The sequence below is a fragment of the Antechinus flavipes genome, chromosome 1 (assembly GCF_016432865.1).
Source record: "Antechinus flavipes isolate AdamAnt ecotype Samford, QLD, Australia chromosome 1, AdamAnt_v2, whole genome shotgun sequence".
In the NCBI taxonomy this organism is placed as follows: Eukaryota; Metazoa; Chordata; class Mammalia; order Dasyuromorphia; family Dasyuridae; genus Antechinus; species Antechinus flavipes.
In genome coordinates, this window is record NC_067398.1 from 636,180,794 (window position 1) to 636,202,428 (window position 21,635).

A 21,635-nucleotide genomic window follows, 5' to 3' on the forward strand; every position below is an offset into this window, starting at 1 on the left:
TTTAAAAAAAACAGTAGTAATTTAGAAAAAAAATACACAAACCAAGCATTTTAATCTGCACTATTAATATTTCCCCCTCACTTAAAAAGACAAGCAATAAATAATGATAAACAATAACAACAACAATAAACCATGTGTTTATTTGTAGCTTTGATGATTTCTGAGGTGAAATTTTTCAGTGAAAATTTAATAGTTCTCATGAGCTTTTTTGAACTGCACCAGCATACCCTTGACAAGACATCTCTCTCATGAAGCCTTCTGTGATTTCATTCTTCAGGCAGAAATAATGTATTCTACATACACCTTTCTTTTGTATCTATATTATTTCAATCTATATTATTATTATCTGTGTACATGTTTCCTTTCCTGTGCCAGGTTATAATTTTCTTGAAAGTAGGGGCTATCTATACTTTATTTTATGAAACTATACTTTCTCAGTGTGTAGGACATGTCAAAACATGCAGCAGTGTCTTGTTATGTTTCAAATGAATTACAATATGGACCTATAGATATAGATATGTAATCTTATGTTTACATTATATGGGCTATTTATTTTATATATTTATGTGTATATGTATATCAATATCTATGTACAAAAATATAAGTTTATATATGTATATAAAAATGTGTATGTATGTATGAGTATGGGTGTATAATTTCATGTCATAAAAGTACTTACACACTTTCCTGAAATGTCAGGACATTAAGCTTTTGATGTTCCATATAGAAGAAAGCCTCTGAAAATCTTCTAACCTAGGGGAAAAGTGATAAACCGTTTTCAATCTAAGAGTTCTGTCAAAAACCTTTTCATTAAACTTTTTACTGAGTATTTAATGTCCTTAATCAAACATGTATGTTGATTTGGGGAGTAACATCAGTATTTAGCAGAGGAGAAATATTATCTTTGGAAACTATCCCTTTCAATCTGGGTGCTATGGTGACAGATCCTTTTTTTTTTTTTTTTTTTTTTTTTTGGCTTCATAACAGAAATATCTCTGAATCAGGATTCATGAAATAGGGGTTTTGGATCTAATATTAGATCACTGTATTATCCTTAGCTTTCCCTCTCTGGACTTCAGTCCTTTCATTTAATAAATCAGGTTGCCTTAGCTGAAGTCTGAGATTCCTTCCAGCTCTAATGTCCTATGTTTTCCAAGAAGTATTCTCTTCCTTGGGAATGAATGGGAACAGAAAGCCTTTGTATGAATCTTGTGTAACCAGTTATACCATGAATATTTATTTCTGTGATATTCTTTCTGACGAGAAAACTGGGGCTGCAAACATGTTCTTTCTTAGAACAATACTCCTTTCTGTACTTTTAATTATTCTTTATTTGTTTTTCTTCTATTTTTTCTTCTTTGTGAGCCTAGGATCTTGGAGAATTCTCCATTAATTAATCAAATATCAAGAATTTGGAATCTAGGAACAATCTCTGTCCTAAGTACTAAAATATTACTAAAAAAGACTTCTTCGAGCTATTCTAAGGCAAAAAAAAAATTAAATGAAGAGGGAAATGGAGTAGATGATTTAATGATATTAAAAGGCAGAACTGGTCAACTATTTCAATTTTCTGTATAAAAGAGAACAATATTCACATAGGAAACAAAATTAATTTAAATGTTTAACAGGGAATTGAAACTTATGACAAATGAGGAAATAATAAGAAGAGCATCTCTCTTCCCTCTAGAGAAGTTAAAGGAGTTAAAGCAATCAGGACAGACAGGCTACATATTCCAGGGTACTGAGAGAATATGCTTACTGAATCCCTACTTCAAAAATGCCTGGAAAACTTGGGAACATACTGTGTAATTGAAAGGGGGGAAAGAATTTTATCATTAGGTATAGAGACTGAAAAAAATATGAAAAAATTCATTGTGGGTAGCAAAGCCAACAAGTTTGCTAAGCTTTGTCACACATCTTTTCTATAATTAAGAAAAGTGCCAAACTAAATTCTGAATGAGAAAAACCAACCAATAATTACAGTGAATCATTTTTCAAGCATAGAGCAGCTTAGGAAAACAGAAATAAAAGTCTGCAGACACTAAAGTGAGTGTTAGTCAAGAATGTAGTGCCTTAATTTTACTGATGGGTATTTGAAATCTGGCAAAGTAAAATGACTTGCCCAGTGTCCCAGAAGTAATAAGCATCAGAGTCAACATTCAAAGTCTGCCTTCTGACTTTGAAGTTACTCTCCTTTCTATTTATACTACATCCCTTCTAATCCCCAAGTAGTCCTGTTATTACAAAAGGAAACATGATGGTTAGTCTAATGATTTGTCTATAATATTCCATTTCTTTTTTAAATGGAAGTCCCCAACTATGTATCATATGCTAGAGCCAATGTTTTTGCTTCTCTCAGGTTCTGGGGCCCTAAAAGGGAATCAATAAAGCTTTTTTTCTTCTCCTTACCCTTAGAGCATGATGCTCCTTGTTGAGATATGTTGTGACGTCAGGGTTCATTGATACCACTTCCAGGAACTGGGTCCATAATTCCAAGAGGTGGGAACAAAGCCAAGTGAGATCCTTACTTATTTGCTCAGCTATCTTCTCTGGATTGTTCATCATCTGGGGAGAAGGAATCATAAATCAAGACATAAAATCCTCCTGCTCAAAACTTTACCATGGAGTTCTCTATAAATGGATTCTTAACTAACTTGTCCAAAAACAAAACAACCACAAAAACAAACAACCACCTCAAAAAGCATCACACACACACATGTATTCCATTATTTCACAATGATTGGTATAAGAGAAAGAGCTTTAAGTTTGGGAATCATGGTCACAACATTTAGATGGTATTGTGTAGAAGTAAGAGTCATATCACTAAATCCAGTTCTTCCATTTAACAGAAGAGGAAGCTGGAGATAGAGAAAAGTCAATCACATAAGATCTTAGCATCCTAAATTTAGAATTTGAAGAAAACATATAGGCCATCTCATCCCATCTTCTAATTTTAGAAATGAGAGCATACAAATCAGTAAATTTTGAGATAAAGACTAAAACCCAGGTCTTCTATCTCCAGCCTTCTTTCTATTTGAATGTAATTCTCTGGAGGGCAACACCTGTTCTATTGATATCCTGTTCTTGTACCTCCAAGCCAGCATTTTTGCTTTATTTGGCCATATAGGCTAGGTTAAAGCCAAGTGCTTGGGTTTGGGATTCCTAGAAAATTTATACTCAGGAAATGATATAGTCATGATTTTATTGTTGTGTGATACAGCACATAGGAAAACAAATCATATATGAATGCTATGGAAATATAAACAGGCAAAAGTTTGGTTCTACATACAAGCAACTCATCCCAGTTGGAGGTTGAAGGAGTCAAGTTGGGGAGATTATCCACTCAAAGTTGTAGTTCAAGGAGCAAGATTATATATCTTAAAATGGGCATAGTAATCAGAACCAGATATATGGGGCCTGAAAGGGGAACATTCCTAATTAGACCCACATGAGATAGAAAAGTTCTCAAGCTGCCAAACTGATACCAGGTTTGGATGAAGGTGGGATAAGGGAGTTTCTTTATTGAAGCCACAAAGTGGTGGGACAATTAACTAATGCAGCAGAGTGAAAATGATTCAAAGTTCCTATAGTAATCAAGGGTTTATCCCATCAAAAAACTGGCAGCTTTATCTATGTGGCATAGAATTAGTAGTGAAAAAACATAACTGTCTGTTTTGCCTGTGTTTCTATGGACATGAGGGCTGCATAGCTTAAATGATTCCATACTGGATTCTTTTCCTTATAATATGACATCAAACTATAATTAAACAATAACATCAAAAATATAAAGTTTATGATTATCATAATTTTACAAAATGTTTTATCCTAGAAAAGGTTTAATAAATATTTGTTAGATTATTTCACATTCTTCCAAACCTTATTTGCACAGGAATCCAATAATCCCAACGAAAAATTATACATCTTCTGTTCGAAGATCTGAAGGGATGGCCAATAAAATAGCCTCAAAATCATATTTACTAAATGTGTAATACCAAGCAAGTCATTTAATATCCCTGAGTCTCAGTTTTTCAATTTATAAAATGAATGGAGTAAGAAAGAGGTAATCTCTAAGTTTTATGCCAGTTTAATAGTCTATGATACAACAAAAACATAACAATTATTAAATTATACATATTCTTTGACCCAGAGACACTGAAACTAATTCTATACCACAAACAGATCAAATAAAGATAGAAAAGACCCATATGAATGGAACCATTCTGTTCTGTTAACAATTCAGAATTTAATGGGGTATATGCATTAATTGGGAAATGCTGGAGAAGTTATGGTTATATGAATAAAATAAAATTATATTGTACTATAAGAACTCATGAAAGTGAAAGTTTCAGAGAAACTTGTGAAGACTTATATGAACTAAGGTGATCAGGTAAAATGATCAGAACTAGTAGAATAATTTAAATAATAACAATATTATTAAGACAAACAATTGTGGAATACTTTGGAATTCTGTTTAACACAATGACCAATCAGTGATCCAAAGCAACTCCATAGACTTTGGACAGAAAATGCCATCTGCATTCAGAAAAAGAACTATAGAGACTGAATGTAAATCAACACATACTATGTTCATTTCTTTTTTCTGGTTTTTTTTTTTTTTATCTTTCCCTTTTATTCTGATTTTTCTCTCCAACATGATTCATAAAGCAACATGTATTAAAAATCGATAAATTAAAAAAATAAGAAAAGTCAATGACCAAATACAATTTCACTAAGAAACTGAAGGATTCAGTTCAGATTGAGTATCTTTTTAAAATTTTTTTTGGCCAAAAATTTACTTGACTACATATTTAACATGTTTTTATGTGTTGTTTTTTTTTTTTTTTTTTTCCATAGATGGTGCAGAGGGGGAAAAAATTGGTTCTGGAAACTATATTAACTTAAAAAATAAAATGTCTGTGGTCAATATGGCATGGTATACAGAACATTGATTTTCTATTTAGAAGATTCAGACTTTAAGTAATTCACTGTATCTCTCCATGCTTTAGTTTCCTTACCTGGAAAATGAAAGGATTAAAGTTTATGGCCTTTAAGATCCCTTCCTCCTGTCCTTGTAGAGTCTAAATAGATGCATCCTGGCTTAATTAGTAACAGTGTTATCTTGGGTAAAAAATACTTTGCCTCAAGAAGTCTCAGTTTCCTTTATCAGAAAAATGGATATTATACCTTCACAATCTACCTTATAGATATGAGGAAAGGGTTAGAGCATTTTTTTTTAACCAAATTTATAGTTTCATTGTCATGGAAAATTCTCCAGAAGGAACTCCAATCAATGCAGATCAACAGAGCTCTTTTGCAACATACCCAATATGTTGCCTGAGGCATTGAGAGACCCAGTGATTTGCCCAGGTCACATAGCATATGTCAGAGGCAGGATTTGAAGCCTAGTCTTCCTGATAGCTTTCTATCCACTACAGGATAGTGCCTCTCCGGACAGAAGTAAGTTACTCTTTATCACTCTTGTGTCTGTTGCTACCTAATGGTTTGATTTACATTACACATTTCCTCAGTGAGTTTCTAAGTTATAACTAGATGATGATGATGATGATAATGATGATGATGAAGAAGAAGAAAAAGAAGAAGAAAATAGCTAGAACGTAATATTTCTCTTGCCCTATTCAATCTCTAATTGGAGAGGATGGAGCTGAACCTTGAAAGAGTTCCTCCCAGGGCAGCTATCTCATCATTTCCTATCTGGTTACATTCCTCTGGATTTTATCATGCCCTTCCTCATCTTTACAATTTCTACTTTATGTGGTGTCTTTTTAGATTGTGAGGTCCTTAAGGATAAAGACTGTCTTTTGGCTTTCTTCATATCCCTAGTGTTGGCAAGTGTTTGACAGATAGTAGCAGGTGTTTAATATTTATTGACAGATCCTGAAGAGGAACAGGCAAAGAATTAGGGCACCAAAACCAATGATAGTTTGATGTAAAGAACTCCCTAACAATGAGAACTTTTCAAGAATGGAGGGAAAAGGCTATTTTTTAGATAGTGACTTCCCATCACTGAAAGAATTCAAATCAAGACTAGGTAACTATTATTTGTCAGGCATTCTTCTTTCATCAAAGGGTGGAGATTTCAGTAGATGATATACATGATTTATGACATCACTAAAAAATTTTTTTGAGACTATAAATACAGAAACACTTCTAACTTTCCTGAATTGTCTTTAATGTGCAAAGGAATCCCATCTTTTGTTTCTAGAGAGGGTACATTAGCATTGACAATAGCAAATAGTGCCTGATCTGAGACACGGTTTATTTTTCAATCTGCTGGCAATTTCACTTTTTTTTTCCCCTTTTGTAAGTTAACTTTGGCTGTGGGAAGAAGAACTTAAGAAACAAGGGAGGCATTTGGATAAACTCTTCATAAATCTGCCAAACACCACTGTGGACTTTTATGTGTTTATAAAAACGACCTTAAATAACCATAAAAGATTTATTTTTTTTTTTTTTCTATTTTGGAAAGAGAAAGGGAATATTCATTTATTTGTTGCTCAGTATAAGCCACTAGATGGTACTCTTCTACCTACCAACTCTGCACTGCAGCCCATTTCATCTTCTTCAGGCATAGTGTAGAGGGAGACACTTCTTCCACCTTGGCTCCTAAACTGAAAGGTGACTAATTCACTCCATCTCTATCCCCATCTTACTCTTCAACTAGGAATCCTGCCTGGCCCAGCTTTTGTCTTCCAATGACAAAGGACTAACTTTTCTACTTCTTTTAAAACAAACTACCCCAGCTTGGCAAAATCTTCTAAACAATTCCCTGCAGGCTGGATTTTTCCTGTCCAAATGAAAGCTATATTTAGCTTTTGCTTTTAAAGAAAATCAATTTTATAAACTTTACTGTGTGAAATGTTTATAGGAACAAAGTTTCAGAGATGAATGGGAACTTATAAATTAAATATTCCAATACACATTTAATAAATAAAGAAATTAAAGCTCAGAGACCCTTGTTGATTGCTATAGTAGTAATAATAATCAACAGAAATAGAATTCTGACTCTAAATCTAAAGCTATATGCTTTTTAACTTTCATCAGTCTCACTTTCACCTTCTGCATAATGGAGATAATAGGTTTGTTATAAAGGGTTGTTTTAAAGATTAAATGATACACATAAATTGTGTTGCAAATGTTAAAGCTCTGGGTAAATGCTAGGTATTAAATAAGCAACCTTAGAGATCATTTGATATAATTCCATCATTTGTCAGAGAATGAAACTGTGACCCAGAGAAGGTATCTTTTATAGAATTGTCAACTTTTTCAGTAGAATTTCTAAGATAAAGTTGTTAATATAAAAAGCCCTGGCAATTTTCTTAAATCTTGACTGTACTAGTTGTAACTACATATTATCTTTTCTTTTTTGAGTGGAGTTAATATATATCTATGTATATTTCTATTAAAGCTCTTCTAATATTAAAACAAGAATTTTGGACATGCTCAAAAATCTTATCCAGAATATATATAGAGCGATATATACATATATATCTAGATATGAGTGTATGTGTGTGTGTGTGTGTGTGTGTGTGTGTGTGTGTAATGGACCCTCACCAATCCAAGCACACTGCAGTACCCAGGCATCTAACTGATAGGGATTGAATTATAATGTGAATGCTTGTTTTCTTTCTGCCCTCATTTGTTTATTTTCTTTGTTGGACAAAGAAAGCTCTTTCATCTCCAAGTATCTGAATTTCATTGTTCATGATGACACTGTTGGATGCAGCAGGAAATACCCTGAGTTTGTGAGAGCTGCTACACAATTATTCATTTGTCAGCAACTGCCTTTGGAAACTCAGATGCATTGAATTGGAATGCTATTCTGTGTTTTAAATTGTTCAGGCTGAAAGCATTTCCAATTTCTAGAGATCAAAACATTGTAAGCAGCTTCTCTGAATGCAATTGAGTTGTTCCTACTGGTCCAAATACTGTAGGTGTTAGGTAAGCATCATCTCTTATCTTAAAGTCAAGTTCAGTGCTTTTAGTGATGACAAACTGGGATCCAGAGGAGGCTCCAATGTTTGGGATATGAAATATCAATACTAAAGATGAGAGTTAAGACAACAAAACAGGAAAGAAAAAGAGGAAGGTTCTATTTAATTATATTTTAGCTGTCAATATAAGTCAATATTAAGAGTAATAATAACTAGAATTTATGTAGCTCTTTAAGGTTTGTAAAGCACTTCACATTTGTCTACACAGTTCTGAAATAGAAACAGATTGGGAAAATGAAGCTGACAGCTAAATGACTTGCTTAGGGTCACACAGCTAGTAAGTATTTGAAGGTAGCTTTGAATTTAGGTCTTCCTGTCTCTAAGTCCAGCACTTAGTAGTTCAATTTGGAAAAAAACCAAAGAGATTTCAGGTGCATTAAAAGAAGTATCATATTTATATGTAGTTATAATATATACCACCATGGTCAGATAATAATTGGAGTGCTACATTTATTACTAGACTATATATTTTAGGGAAGGTACCAGCAGATTGAAGCATAACCAGAAGAAGGCCTCAAGAATGCTAAAGGGCATAGAGATCATGTCATATCGTAACTGATTCCAAAATTAGGGACATTTAGTCAGAAGAAGAGAAGCCTCAACAGACGTGTTAGGGCTATGTTGAATTATTTGAAGGCTTGGTATTTATCACAGAAATTAGATTTATTCTGATTGACTTCAGAGAGCAGAACCAGCAGGCTTGATATGAAGGATTTTTTTTAAATTAATGACTAGAATTATCCACAATGGAATAGGTTCATGAGACAGGAGTAGGCTTCCCCCTTCCTTGGGTGTCTTCAAAGTCAAGTCAACAAACATGTATTCATTTATTAAGCCCATATTAAACACTGAGGATTTTTTTAAAAAGCAAATCAATGCACACACATATATTTATACATATTTATAAAGGGTTATGTAGTGTGTTTTCTAGAGCCTAAGGTGCCAAAATATACAGTCCAGACTAACTCTCTGGAGGATCTCAGGACCAGCCCAAGTCCTTAATCTTAGTGGAGGCGTGAAGGAGGCAGGAGACCCACAAGGCTGGTCAAAGATGGAGTCCCTTTATTTCCAGTCTTTTCAGCCCTTAAATATCTTAGTACAATTATATCACTACAGTACACTGAGCATGTGCCAACTGTAGAACTATTACATCACCACATCACCATGCACTCTGCACAAGTATTAACTAGAAGCACCTGCTATTGACATGTAAAGGCCCCTCTTTACTGTAAGTATCCCTTACTTCAAGTAGAACACAGGTTGTCACCTCCCCCTGACTTCTCAGGAAGGCTGAAGGTCCTTAGGGAGCCAAACCAGAGTCCTCCCATTGTCTGTGGCCTTCTACAGAGTTATACATACATATTATACATAATTTATCACAGAGACAATATGCCCTTGGTCTCAAGAAGTTCACAGTCTAATGGACCCTTGACCATTAGATCATCATTAGTTACAGAGGAAGTTCTTATTCACACATGGGCTGGACTTTATAGCCTCTGAGATAAAATGATTCTTACAAAAAGCTCTTTGATCCAGCAACTTTCTCAAATCTTGATTGCATGTAGATAAATTATAACTACATGTTTTCTTTTCTGAGTAGAGTTAATATATTTGTATGTGTTTTTCTATTAAAACCCTCATAATATAAAAACAAGGACTTTGGATATCTCACAATGAATCTTACTCAGAATATAGAGATAGAGATAAAGGAACATACATATCTATATTGATATCTCTATGTCTATATATGTATGTGTGTGTGTGTGTGTGTGTGTGTGTGTGTGTGTGTGTACTGTATATATAACTGGTTCTTCACCAAACAATAAGGACTGCCTGATTAAATTTGGAGAGAGAATTTTCAGTTTAAGGTCAAATGTGAAATTTTGTAGTCTTTTTTATCTTATTATACAGTTTATATTTCTTTCTTTTCAACCCCAATACTGGACAAAAGACCAATTTGACTTCCCAATATATCTATTACCACACAACACTAAGAGTCTATAATATATCCACTTCACTAATTACCTGTAGCTCTGAGCATAGAAGAGATAATGTTTCTTCAACAGCAAGTTTATCTATGGGAGAAAAACAAAGAAAATGAAACTGAGGTCAAAAGTAAAATGAAAGAGTTATTTATTAAACTGAAGAGACTAAAATATCATGTGTCCTTCAAAATATACTCATTCAACTCTCAGTTTCCAAACTCTGACCTAGAATCAACAAATCTTAGAGTTGAAATAAATGCATACAGATCAGTGAGATCTACTACCTCATTTTCTCATCCTGAAAAGTAATCCTCACAGAAGACGTTATATACAGAAAGACATTAAGGAGCCAGGATTTAAAACCATTTTTTTTATAAATTCCTGACTTTAAATGTAGTTACCAGCACCTTACTAGGCTATTCCTGTGGGAGAAACTGAATCTAGTCATGTGGCAACTATTATAACCAGAGAGCTAAAGTAGTATGATGGACAAAAAACTGACTTTGAAAATAGTGGGGGAAAAGTAGTTGATTCCTGTCTACTCTCTGGTACATGCTGCCCCTTTGACATTGGATAAGTCAAATCAACCTCTCATTCCCTCTAGGTTAAACATAAGCCTAAAAATGACAAGACAGGTACTGATTAGCAGCAGTGGAAGGTAGTTCCTTACTGAGAGAATAAAGGTTTTAACTTCAAAATAATATTAATTTTAATAAAAATGCTGAAGAAAAATTTTTTTTTAAATCTCCAATTATATTGGATATAAGCTTAGATATTTTTTTTCTCACTAGCTATCTTGATTGCAAGATCAGAATCAAACTTGTTGGTCATTCCTACCTTTCCTGTCCTGGAACAATAATCTAATCAATGTTGTTTTTGTTCAGTAGTATCTTACTACCCTTCATGACCCCATTTTTATTGCTGTTATTGTTTTGAAGTGGTTTGCCATTTCTCTCTCCAATTCATTTGATAAATGAGGAAACTAAGGCAAACAGAGTTAAGTGATTTGCCCAGAATCAGACAGATAGTAATTATCTGAAGTCAGATTTGAGTTCAAGAAGAGAAATGTTTCTGACATGGGCTATTTAACCCTTCCTGAGGTACAGTGGAGTTGTCTCATTTCTGGGAGATCAAAGTAATGTTGACAAATCCAAATGGCAAAGCTCATGACAGCTACCAGATTCAACTTCCCTGGTTATTGAAAATTTAAGAATTGGTCACCAAACCCAGCAATATTGTGATCTTAATAGTTGCATGAGAAACTATTTCTCAGAGTAGAGCTTTTAATAATATATTTTATTCTAACAAACTAAGAAATGGTTAGTAGTAATCAACAAACAACAAAAACCCTTATGTATTGTGAATATTAAACCAATATTTATTGAATTACTTTCTGCTAGACACTGTGCTATGTATTTGGAGTCTGAAGACAAAAATAAGAAAATTCCTTTATTCAAGGGTCTTATATTCCCTTAGCAAAAAACATTTACAAAGGAAATTAAATATAAAATATATGGAAAGTTGACCCAAATTGATTTTGGGAGAAAAATCAATAGCATTTAGATCCAGGATTCACTTTCTGTAGAAGGTCAGGACTGAGCTGATCATTCAAGGAAGGCAAGGATTCCTTGGTACTGAGTTGATAGTGCTTTCCAGGTAATCAGGTGAACAGATGAGAGTCAGTTTAGAAGATATTATTGATTTGATTGAGATATCATCTTTGGTTGATGGGAAATTAAGAACTGAACCAGTAGAGTGAGAAGTAAACAAATGTGACATATATTCTGTAGATACAAATGATTCAATCTGAAGCTTGAGGAGAACTGAGAATTACTAGAAGGTTATGAACTTGGGTGACTGGAAGAATAGTAGTATCCTCTACAGTAATATGAAGTAGTTAGGTGTCACAATAAATAGAATGCTGGGACTAGAGTTAGAAAGAATTAAGTTCAAATCCAGTCTCAGACACTTACTAACTAATTGAACAAATCATTTAACCCTGTTTGTCTGCTTTCTCATCTGTAATATGAATTGGAGAAGGAAGTGGCCAACCATTCAATTGTCTTTGCCAAGAAAATTTCAAATGGAGTCACAGAGAATCTGATACTAAAGTGCAAACTACATAGTGTTTTCAATGGATTATCATCAACTAATGATGAAGCCATTGATTCTATACCTCAGGTTGAAGTCAATTCCTTTCTAGATAAACTTCCAACTGAAAAAGAGATTTTGAATACCATAGCAGCAAAAATTCCTGATATTAACTCTAAGTCATATGAAAACTGAAATCTTTCAGGTTATATGGAAAGAGTTTGAGGATGTTTCCAATATTCAACTCTATAAAGGGAAAGGAAACAGGTTGTCCTCTGTCAATCACATTGGGGTTTCTCTTTTAGTCATTACCAGCATGCTCATCAGTATATGCTTTTGTAATAAGCTGTTCTTTTACTGGAAGGTGGTCATCCACCTAAGAGCCACTGTGGCTTCATAAAGTGGTGAAAATTGGTTTATATGGTAATTGTTGTATAACAACTCCAGGAGATGAGGTCTGTACAAAACATTCATTGATCTGACCAATGCTATCAATTGTGAAGTTGTGTGGAAGGTCATGGCAAACTGTGACTGCCTAGAGAAGTCCATCAGTATTGTATGCCAGTTTCATGATGGCAGGCTTGCTCAGATTCTAGAAAAAGGATGGTATTTTCGTCATTTCCCAAACACCAAGAGAGTGAAGCAGGGCTCTGTGCTTGTTTCTTTGCTTTTTATCAGGATCTTTTCATTGATATTAGCCAATATCTTCAATAAGGATGAGTCAATGTCTTCAAGATTGACTACTGCACTGATGATAAATTATTTAACTTTAAAAGGATATAAGTCAAGGCTAAAGTGGCAGAGGCTGGTGCACAATTTTTTGTGTACTCAAAGCAATGTCTGAGACTGAGATGCAACAGAAAATGGATGGGTTTTCTGCAACTTGTGCTAATTTTGATCTGACAACACTAAGAAAACAGACATTCTCCATCAGCCAGCACTGCATTATCCATACATGGAAGTTATAGCAAACGGAGAAATTTTAATGGTGTATACAAGTTCACTTATTTTGGCAGCTGATGCAAACAGAACTAGCTCAGCAAACTGAAGGTCTACAAAGACATTGTGCTGACTTCATTACTGTATGCATGTGAAAGTTGGACAGTATTTATACCACCTCCATGCTAAGAAATTGAGTCATTTCAATCTGAATTATGTTAGCAAGATTTTGAAAATCACTTGACAATTTAAGGTACTACATATACTGCTTTCCCATGTTAAGTATAGAGGCTTATCATCAGGAGGCTGACCATCCAGGACTGGGTACATTTAGCCACTGAAAAGCACAAAACCCAATATTCAGGGAAGGGGAGACATGAAGATATCATATCATGAAAATATCATGGTACAGTGAGATACATGCTGACTTTAAATTCAGAGGATGTGATTCTGTTTACTCACTACGTGTCTGACCTTAGACAAATTATTGGATCTCTCTGATATTGTTTCCTTTGGTATAAAATAAAGTAGTTGGGCCTGTAAAGCCCCATTTAAACTATAAGTTTATGAATCTATGATTCTCTATCTGCATTGGTGGAGGAATTCTGATAAATGTCATAGATGTTTGAAGAATAACTGAAATAATATTTTCTATCATTTATCACACAGGATTGGAGTGGGGATCAAATGTTTATGGGGATCTATGTTTAAAGGGTTATATAAGAATAAGCAGTCTAAGAAGCCATTGATTTTTATTGATGGTATTATTATTCCTTATCACAGAATCAAAGCATTTTAAAGTTTGAAGGTGTTTTTAAAAGTTGTCTAGTTAAGAGTTCTAATGGAAGCAAACCTACTACTTACTATGGTGGCCCATTTGACATTGGAGAGTTCAGATTGTTAGAAAGCTTATCTTTTGTCACTTATTGCATAAACTGGTCTTTTTGCAAAATCCATCCATTGCTTCTAAATGCAGTCAAATATCTTTCCTGTGTGATACATTTTCAAATGCTTAAAGCCAGCTATCATGTTTGCTTTGAGGAGTCTCTTTCCCCAGGTTAAACATTTCCAGTTACTTCATCAAATCTCCATATAACCTAAATTCAAGTGTGCTTCTTACTCTGCTAGCCCCCTTTTGACTTCTCTTCAGAAGAATACCCTTTCTAAAGTGTAGCATTGAAAACAGAAAGCAATAATAAAGCTGGGGTTTAAACAGGGTACTATAGACTTTCAAGTTGATGGGAGTAAGCTGCATAAGAACTGAATTAAACCTAACTTCCATCTTCTCCCCAGAGATGAACTGGTGGAGGGTGAAATTTTGCCTCTAAAGTGCTGGGAACCATGATTTTTTTATTGTTATATCTTTAAAGTAAACATTAATTTGTAAAATCTGTTAAGTGGTTAAATGCAACCTGTGTGTTTGAATCCCTAAAAGTGGAAGGGATACTATCAGTACAGGCTTGAGCCAATGGCAAAAATGGGAGTCACACCCCCAAATCAGAGAACTCTGGAGAAGTGAATTGTAAAATTGGTCTTCAGTAATCACTGTTTTACAAATATAAAGATAATAATTATGAATAATACTGAGTATATTTTCAGAAACAATACATCTCCTTATTTACCTATGATAAATTCTTTTTTCCCCATTTTTTAGTATCATAAAACACAGCCTTATTACCAAATATTAGACCTATGAGCCAACCAAAAAAGGGCACACTATAGTGAAAATTGTTTACAAGAAATACAAGCTTACATACCCAGTTTCATCCGTGGGAAATCTGGGATATCCTTCATGAGAATGAGGAAATAAACATATAGTTCCTGATATGTGTTCAAGAGTAGGTGACACAGATCCCGATGCCATTTATATGCATGTTGCATACAGTTTTCAGATGGTGTATAAAAACTTCCCTGCAGAAGAGAAAGGAGACATCTTCAATAGTCTTAATAGTATAGTATAGCTCCTCCTATAGATTTCCTTGAAGTTTCCCATTTGGCTCAATGAGAAACTTTTCTCAAGTTTCTGCTTCAGTGCTCTCATGGAGCAAAGAGTAACTAGATACAAAATTTAATTAAATAAGCTAGCTCCTCTTTGCTCAAGATCATCATCATCACCATCATCATCACTATCACCACAAAAATAATAGTTAATATTTATATAGAACAATGATTTTGCAAAATGTTCTGTAAACACTATTCCATTTAATCCTTAGAAGAATCATAGAAAATGGGTATTGTAATTATCCTTGTTTTATAGATGAGGATATGGAGGCAGATAGAGATTAAGTGCTTTGGCCAGAGTCACACAGCTATTTTTCTCTCAGGTTTTTTTAATCTTAGATCTTTTTATTCCATGAAGTTCTATTCACTGTGTCACCAAAAGTTGGATGGAAACTTAAAATGACAGTAAGACAATTTGTAACATCTTAAGAACATAAGTGAGGTATAAGATGCTCTATAAGATCTATGAAAGAACAGAAATTCTGAGTAGGGGATTAAATAAGGCTTTGTGGAGGAATGGCTTTTAGTCATAATCTTGAAAGATGAACATGATTTCATCTAGAAACAGAATGACATTTTAAGAACAGGAGAAAGCAACTGCAACAATGAAGACATGATTAAATATTGGATGTATTTGGAGAAGACATGGAGTGTACTTTGACAGGGAGTAAAGAGATGGATGGCCTATATGTAGAGAAGTACCATACTTAAAAGGGTCTTAAATGCCAGAAGAAATCATAATGACTTCATCTTCCCAGCAGGTATAGTCAGTAAATATCTATGAACATTGCAACCTTTTGTGTAAAAAGACCAAGATTTTCCATCCATGAAAGGGTGGGAAATATGGATCAACATGAATGATCCTTCTGCCTTCCAAAAATTATAATGTTCATGAGGCATTTTGTAACAATTGCTATGATTTTTTCTTTTTTTAACCCTCATTTTCCTTTTAATTTTGAATAATACATTTTTTTCTTGTTAAAAAGAATACAAGAGAATGACTTGAACAAATCATTACCTAAAAGCAATTCCTTCGAAGGCATGTGTGAACCTAATTGGAGGTTAGAGCAATAATTAGAATACTGTAGTTCAGGCATACAATTACAAGAGTCTGCATATATCAGGGTGTTCACCAATATGTACTGAAAGAGAAATTGCTAATTGTATCAAAGACTAGACCTTGTTTTATAGATATAGTAATTTGGCTAGTTTTTTTTCTTTTTTCCTGGTTTTCCTTATCTTTTTGCTCAACATATCAGAATAAATAAGAATGAACCAAACCCTGGCCCCTCTCTGGGGAAAGATGAACAGAAGCAACATGTCACATTTCTCACAATTAAATAAGATATAATAAAAACAAAAATGGATAGCCCATTAGCAAAATTCTTTTATTGTCAATTCTGTTTTCCTCAAGTGCCATTTGATGGAGCTTTATATTTCTTTATTCCAGTCTGTGGTGTCAGTAGGTAATTCCATTTTTATTTCACCTTCAGCTCACCCTGAGAATGCTTAGAGATGCAACTGAGAAGATTAGAAACTATAATATCAGCTATTGAGTTTGACTTTTAATATTGGTACTATGTGAATATCCAAGGAAAATTTAGAGCAGGAGCTAATCAATTACATTTGTAAGGAAGCTGAAAAGAAAAACCAAATGGAGGGAGAAAAAGGAAAATGTGAAAATAAAAGAGTCAACTTCTTCTTAATTATTAACAGATATGTGACTTCATTGGTATATAGAACTCCTAGTTTAAAAAATTCTTAATAATGCAAACCAGCAAGATGCATGAATAGAGAATTTCACACAAATATATAAAAGGAGAAAAGATACCTTAATGAAACTAATGAAATGTTTCTGATGTAATACATACATGTTTTCCAAGTGCTTTCCTGCACCAACATTCTGTAATCTATATCCTAAAGTTTCTTCCTGCTATTATATGCAAGTATTCTTTATTGTAACATTCTATGTTGTAAGGTTTCTTCCAGCTCAGAGGAACCCATAAATATCAAATTAGAATTTCATGAGTGATGGAAATAGTTCAATGATCCCTCAACACAATAGAACAGAATTTTAACAACTAACCTTTTCAGTTTGTTCTGACATTATACATTAAGTAACAAAAAAAGAGAAGTCAAGAAGAGAAAAAGGGACTTTAGGCTATAAGAGCATCATCTGACCACTCTAAAATGCATAGATTCACTCAGGTTTAATTATGCATATGAACATAGGTCATAGGCTAAAATTATGTGTAGTCCTTTTATAACATTATGAAACTGATTTTAGTCCAAATAAAAATCAGATATTCAAATCAGGATCTCAATTTCATTTGATTTTATAAATAATTTTTGAGTGCCTTCTGTGTGTATGGGATAAGATTGGAAGGGAATTCCAAAGTTATCTATTGTACTATTTGGATGAAGTTCAAGTCTACATTAAGGTACTGCCTTGATTTTTGTTAAATTCTATTATATGGAGCTTGGTAGATTCCAGGACACTGTCATTAGAAATATATTTATTTTAAATAGAGAATGAAGCTAGTTTATATATGCATTCTATATAGTATATAGCATGATGATGTATGTAGATTCATATATATAATATAAATATTATTTATTTATAATTCTGTGGTTTTATATATATATATATATATATATATATAAAACCACAGAATTATAAGACTTAGAGCTACATTATGAATACAGAACATAAAAATCAACTTATTGAATGTTTTAAGTTGACATATGAGAAAGCTGAGATACACAACTTGCTCAAAGTGTCTCATGAAGATTGTAATGGAACTGTGATTTGGACCTGGACTCCCAGACTGAATCCAATGAATACTCTTTTGTTTTGTCATTCTGTGTTTGACTGTTATAGATGAATTGGTAGTACCCAGAAATGGGGAAAAAAACAAAAACAAAAACAAAAACAAAAAAAAAAAAAACATTGGATTAAGAACAGGTTTCAGATTGAGGGATTAGGAAAAGGGAGAAAAAATGTATTTACTAAGCACCTATTATGTGCTACTGGGATACAGACTTTACAAATATGATCTTATTTGACATTTACAAAAGCCCTTATAGATAGGTGTTATTACAATCCTCATTTTACAGTCGAGGAAACTGAGACATAGGGAAGGATAGAGGAAATGAGCCTTTATGTAGGGCCTACCCTGTGCCATGAACTGAACTGCCATGAGTTAGGGACTTTTATTGATATCATTTTACAGATAAGAAAACTGAGGCAGACAGAAGTTTAATGACTTATCCATGGTAACATGCCATTTTAGTACCTATGAAAACACATGTGTACTTGTAAGTACATTAAGTTTATATGCAAGTATAATCATTACATTTTCAAATTGGAACATATAATGTGTAAAACATATACTTGTACATTGATATATACATATGTGGATACATGCTTGTATATTATATATTATATTTTAGAGTCATTTTATCTCTTTGAGACACAAATCTATCTATGAAATGATGGTGATCATATCTGTAGACCAATCAGCACATGGCTATCCTAAAAATCAAATGAGACAACACATATAAAATGTCCTTTTTTAATTATGAAAGCACTTTTATACATGTGATATTTTATTATCACTGTTACTGATGTTCTAAGTTTTACACTGGAATTTTTTAAAATTGTTATTCATTTACTCTTATAGAGATATTGTAGTAGAGCAGAAGGATATTGAACCAGAAACTATAGTTTATGGGTTTCCTCTGATTCTGATTCTTTCATTGAAATTTTGGACCAGGCTCTGTACTTCCTAGATACAGGTTGCCTATTTATAAAAGAAGGATGCTATATATGTATTTGAGTTTCTGAATGAGTATGAAACTACCACTACCCATAATGTCCAATCCTTGGGGAGTTCTTCAGTATTCGAAGGTTTGCCAATAAGGAAAAGTATTAGACTTGTTCTGCTTCACTTCCAAGTCCAGAAGAGGGCACAATATGTATAAATCACAGAATGAGATTTCCTGATAATCAGGGCTTGTGCACTATGCAATGGGTTGCTTTATAAGACAGTCTTTAGTTAAAGCCTAATAAATCATTTATTAGGGATATTGAATAGGGTGAGCACAGGGGGATATATATATGCATTCACTCAAAGGAGAAAATATCTAAGAAAAAGGAGAGCAAAAAATTTCATGGTTTCAGATATCTCTACACATATATTCCAAGAATGGTTAAAAAATGAGACAAAGTAGAGTTCCTCATTTAAGAAAGTAAATCTGACCTCAGAAGTAAACAGTGGTAAGAGACTCATGACAAAAATATGGTCTTAAAAGCATACCTTTTGAATTGAAGCATGTACTATCAATTTCATGTAATTATTATTCAGTGTTTATATATCCATACATTATGTGTACACACATATATTTACACATATACACACATGTATGTAGATTTCATATTAAAGGTATTCCTTATAGTCAGAAGTAGCCTATTATCAGATAAATAGTATATATAACAGCATAATATAGTATATACAATGCTAGATTGGTATTAAAGCATATAGTTTTAAATATTTGTTCTGCTCATCACTAGCTTTATGATCTTGACAAACTATTTTATATGTCTTGGTAATTATTCCTAAAATGGGGGGACTGGATAACCATTAAAGTCCCTTTTACATCTAAATCTAACAATCCATATCATTGTGTATTTATTCAACATAATACTGAATTGGGCTAATTGTTCTCATTTGAAAATAGGCTAGTATATACATTAAAACAATGCTGTTTTCAATAGTACTCAAAATACACAGCCTTAATAGATTGTCACTGAGCCAGCCACACTCTCTAGACCAGCCACTTAGGTCATCAATTGACACAGAAAGGCTAAATGACCACCTGGAATAAGACTCAGTGGTCTATTAACATAGAAAAGCCTGGAATCAAACTCACTGCCAGAGTACTACTAAAATAATCCATTAACCAAGTAGGCTAACCAGGCCTCAATCTGCTTTTGCTACATCTGCCAGTACTCTATTGAAAATAAATTTTCAAAGGCATGATATCACAAAGAAACTCATTCACTATCAAAGGCATTATCCAATCCTGACACCAGTTCCTTTAAGATGACTGTGGTAATGTAATCAGCACACAAAAGTTCAATTAAAATGAAGCTATCCAGAAGAAAAGCAAACTTGATTTCTCAGTGATTACTTACATGTTCTTTGTATGTCATGAAATCATGGAATGTCAGAGTTAAAAGGGACCACATAAATCAAGTTTTGTGTATTTCACAAAATCACAAAATTTGAAGAACCAGAGCAGCTGTCAAAGATCAAGTCCCCGATGAGAATTTCACAAGATTTTCTTGTCCAACTCTTTATTTTGCAGGTGAGAAAACTGAGGCCAGAAGATAAGTAGATTGCTTAAGATTGTACAAGTACTAAGTGATTGGAACCAGGATTAGAACAAGTCTTCTGACTCCAAGTCCAATGTTCTTCCTCTCTCATATTTTCTCACTCAATTTTCTGGCATTCCTATTGTCTTTTTTTCTCCTTTCTTTTCAACCTACCCTACATAGCCCTTTAACTATCTACTCCCTGCCCTTATTGTACCTGATAATTTTCAAAGAAGTTGGCTCTTTCTCTCCATCCATTTGATAGTGACCACTCAGTGAGATATGATAAATGTATATAGTCATGCAAACTTGATCCTTTCCACCTTACTGTTGCTGCCTACAAAAAAAAGGCACAAATACTTGTACAAAGATTCTCATAAAACCTCATCCCAGGTTCTACTGTATTATAAGCATAAAAGGGAAAATAAAAAGACTAAGTGAAATGTGTTGAGAACTAGGTCATGTATACTTCTTTTGTGTTGTCCTAGCTTCTTATTCCTAAATGAAGAGTCAGAGAGTCATAGAATTTTTCAGCTGAGGAGATTCTTGAATGCTTTTCTATTCCCATTGAACTGATGAAGAAACTGAAGGCAAAAGCAACATTCCCATTATTGTAAATGCTATTAAATTAAAACGTCTCCAAGGTTTTACCTAACATTCAGAAAACTATTAAAGAGTTAACATTGGAATGGTTATGCATAGATGAACACACTAATGCAATTTGGGGAGACTGGTTAAAACCATTCTGCAAAGAAATCCGGGATATGCAAAGAAGGTAATTAAAATGTCCAGACTCTTTGGCCCAATATACACCCAAGTAAATGTATACTCCAAGGAGGTTAATGATGAAAAGAAAATAAAGATTCCATATGCAGGCAAAATATTTATAGTAGCACTTTTTTGTGATAACAAAGAAGTGGAAATGTAGTGGGTGTCCATTGACTGAGGAATGGCTAAACAAATGGTGGTAGATCAATTTAATGGAATATTTTTACACTATAAAAATAGATATATATGATCAGTACAGAGAAGCATGAAAAGACCTATAAAATGATGCAAATATATATGACTAAATGCAAATATAAAATTTGCATGCATATATAGATAGATAATTACAATGCATATGGAAGAAAACACAAAACAATCAAAAATTAATTTTGTAAAATAATGACCTAGAGCTCAATCCCAGTAAAGAAATAGAAAAAAAAAAAAAAAAAAAAAAAAAAAAAA

At 33.4% G+C, this 21,635-nt stretch overlaps 1 protein-coding gene across 6 annotated transcripts in view; it reads right to left on the reverse strand.

The window, feature by feature from the left end:
* Positions 1-21,635, reverse strand: part of FAM135B (family with sequence similarity 135 member B) — a 500,817-nt gene that overhangs the window by 43,634 nt on the left and 435,548 nt on the right. For all 6 annotated transcript variants that reach the window (XM_051971132.1, XM_051971134.1, XM_051971135.1 and 3 more), the window contains 4 exons: positions 14,785-14,938; positions 10,038-10,087; positions 2,410-2,565; positions 680-753 (listed from right to left, as the gene is read on the reverse strand). In XM_051971132.1, coding sequence (XP_051827092.1) covers positions 680-753; positions 2,410-2,565; positions 10,038-10,087; positions 14,785-14,938 — 434 coding nt within the window. The remainder of the gene's footprint in view (positions 1-679; positions 754-2,409; positions 2,566-10,037; positions 10,088-14,784; positions 14,939-21,635) is intronic.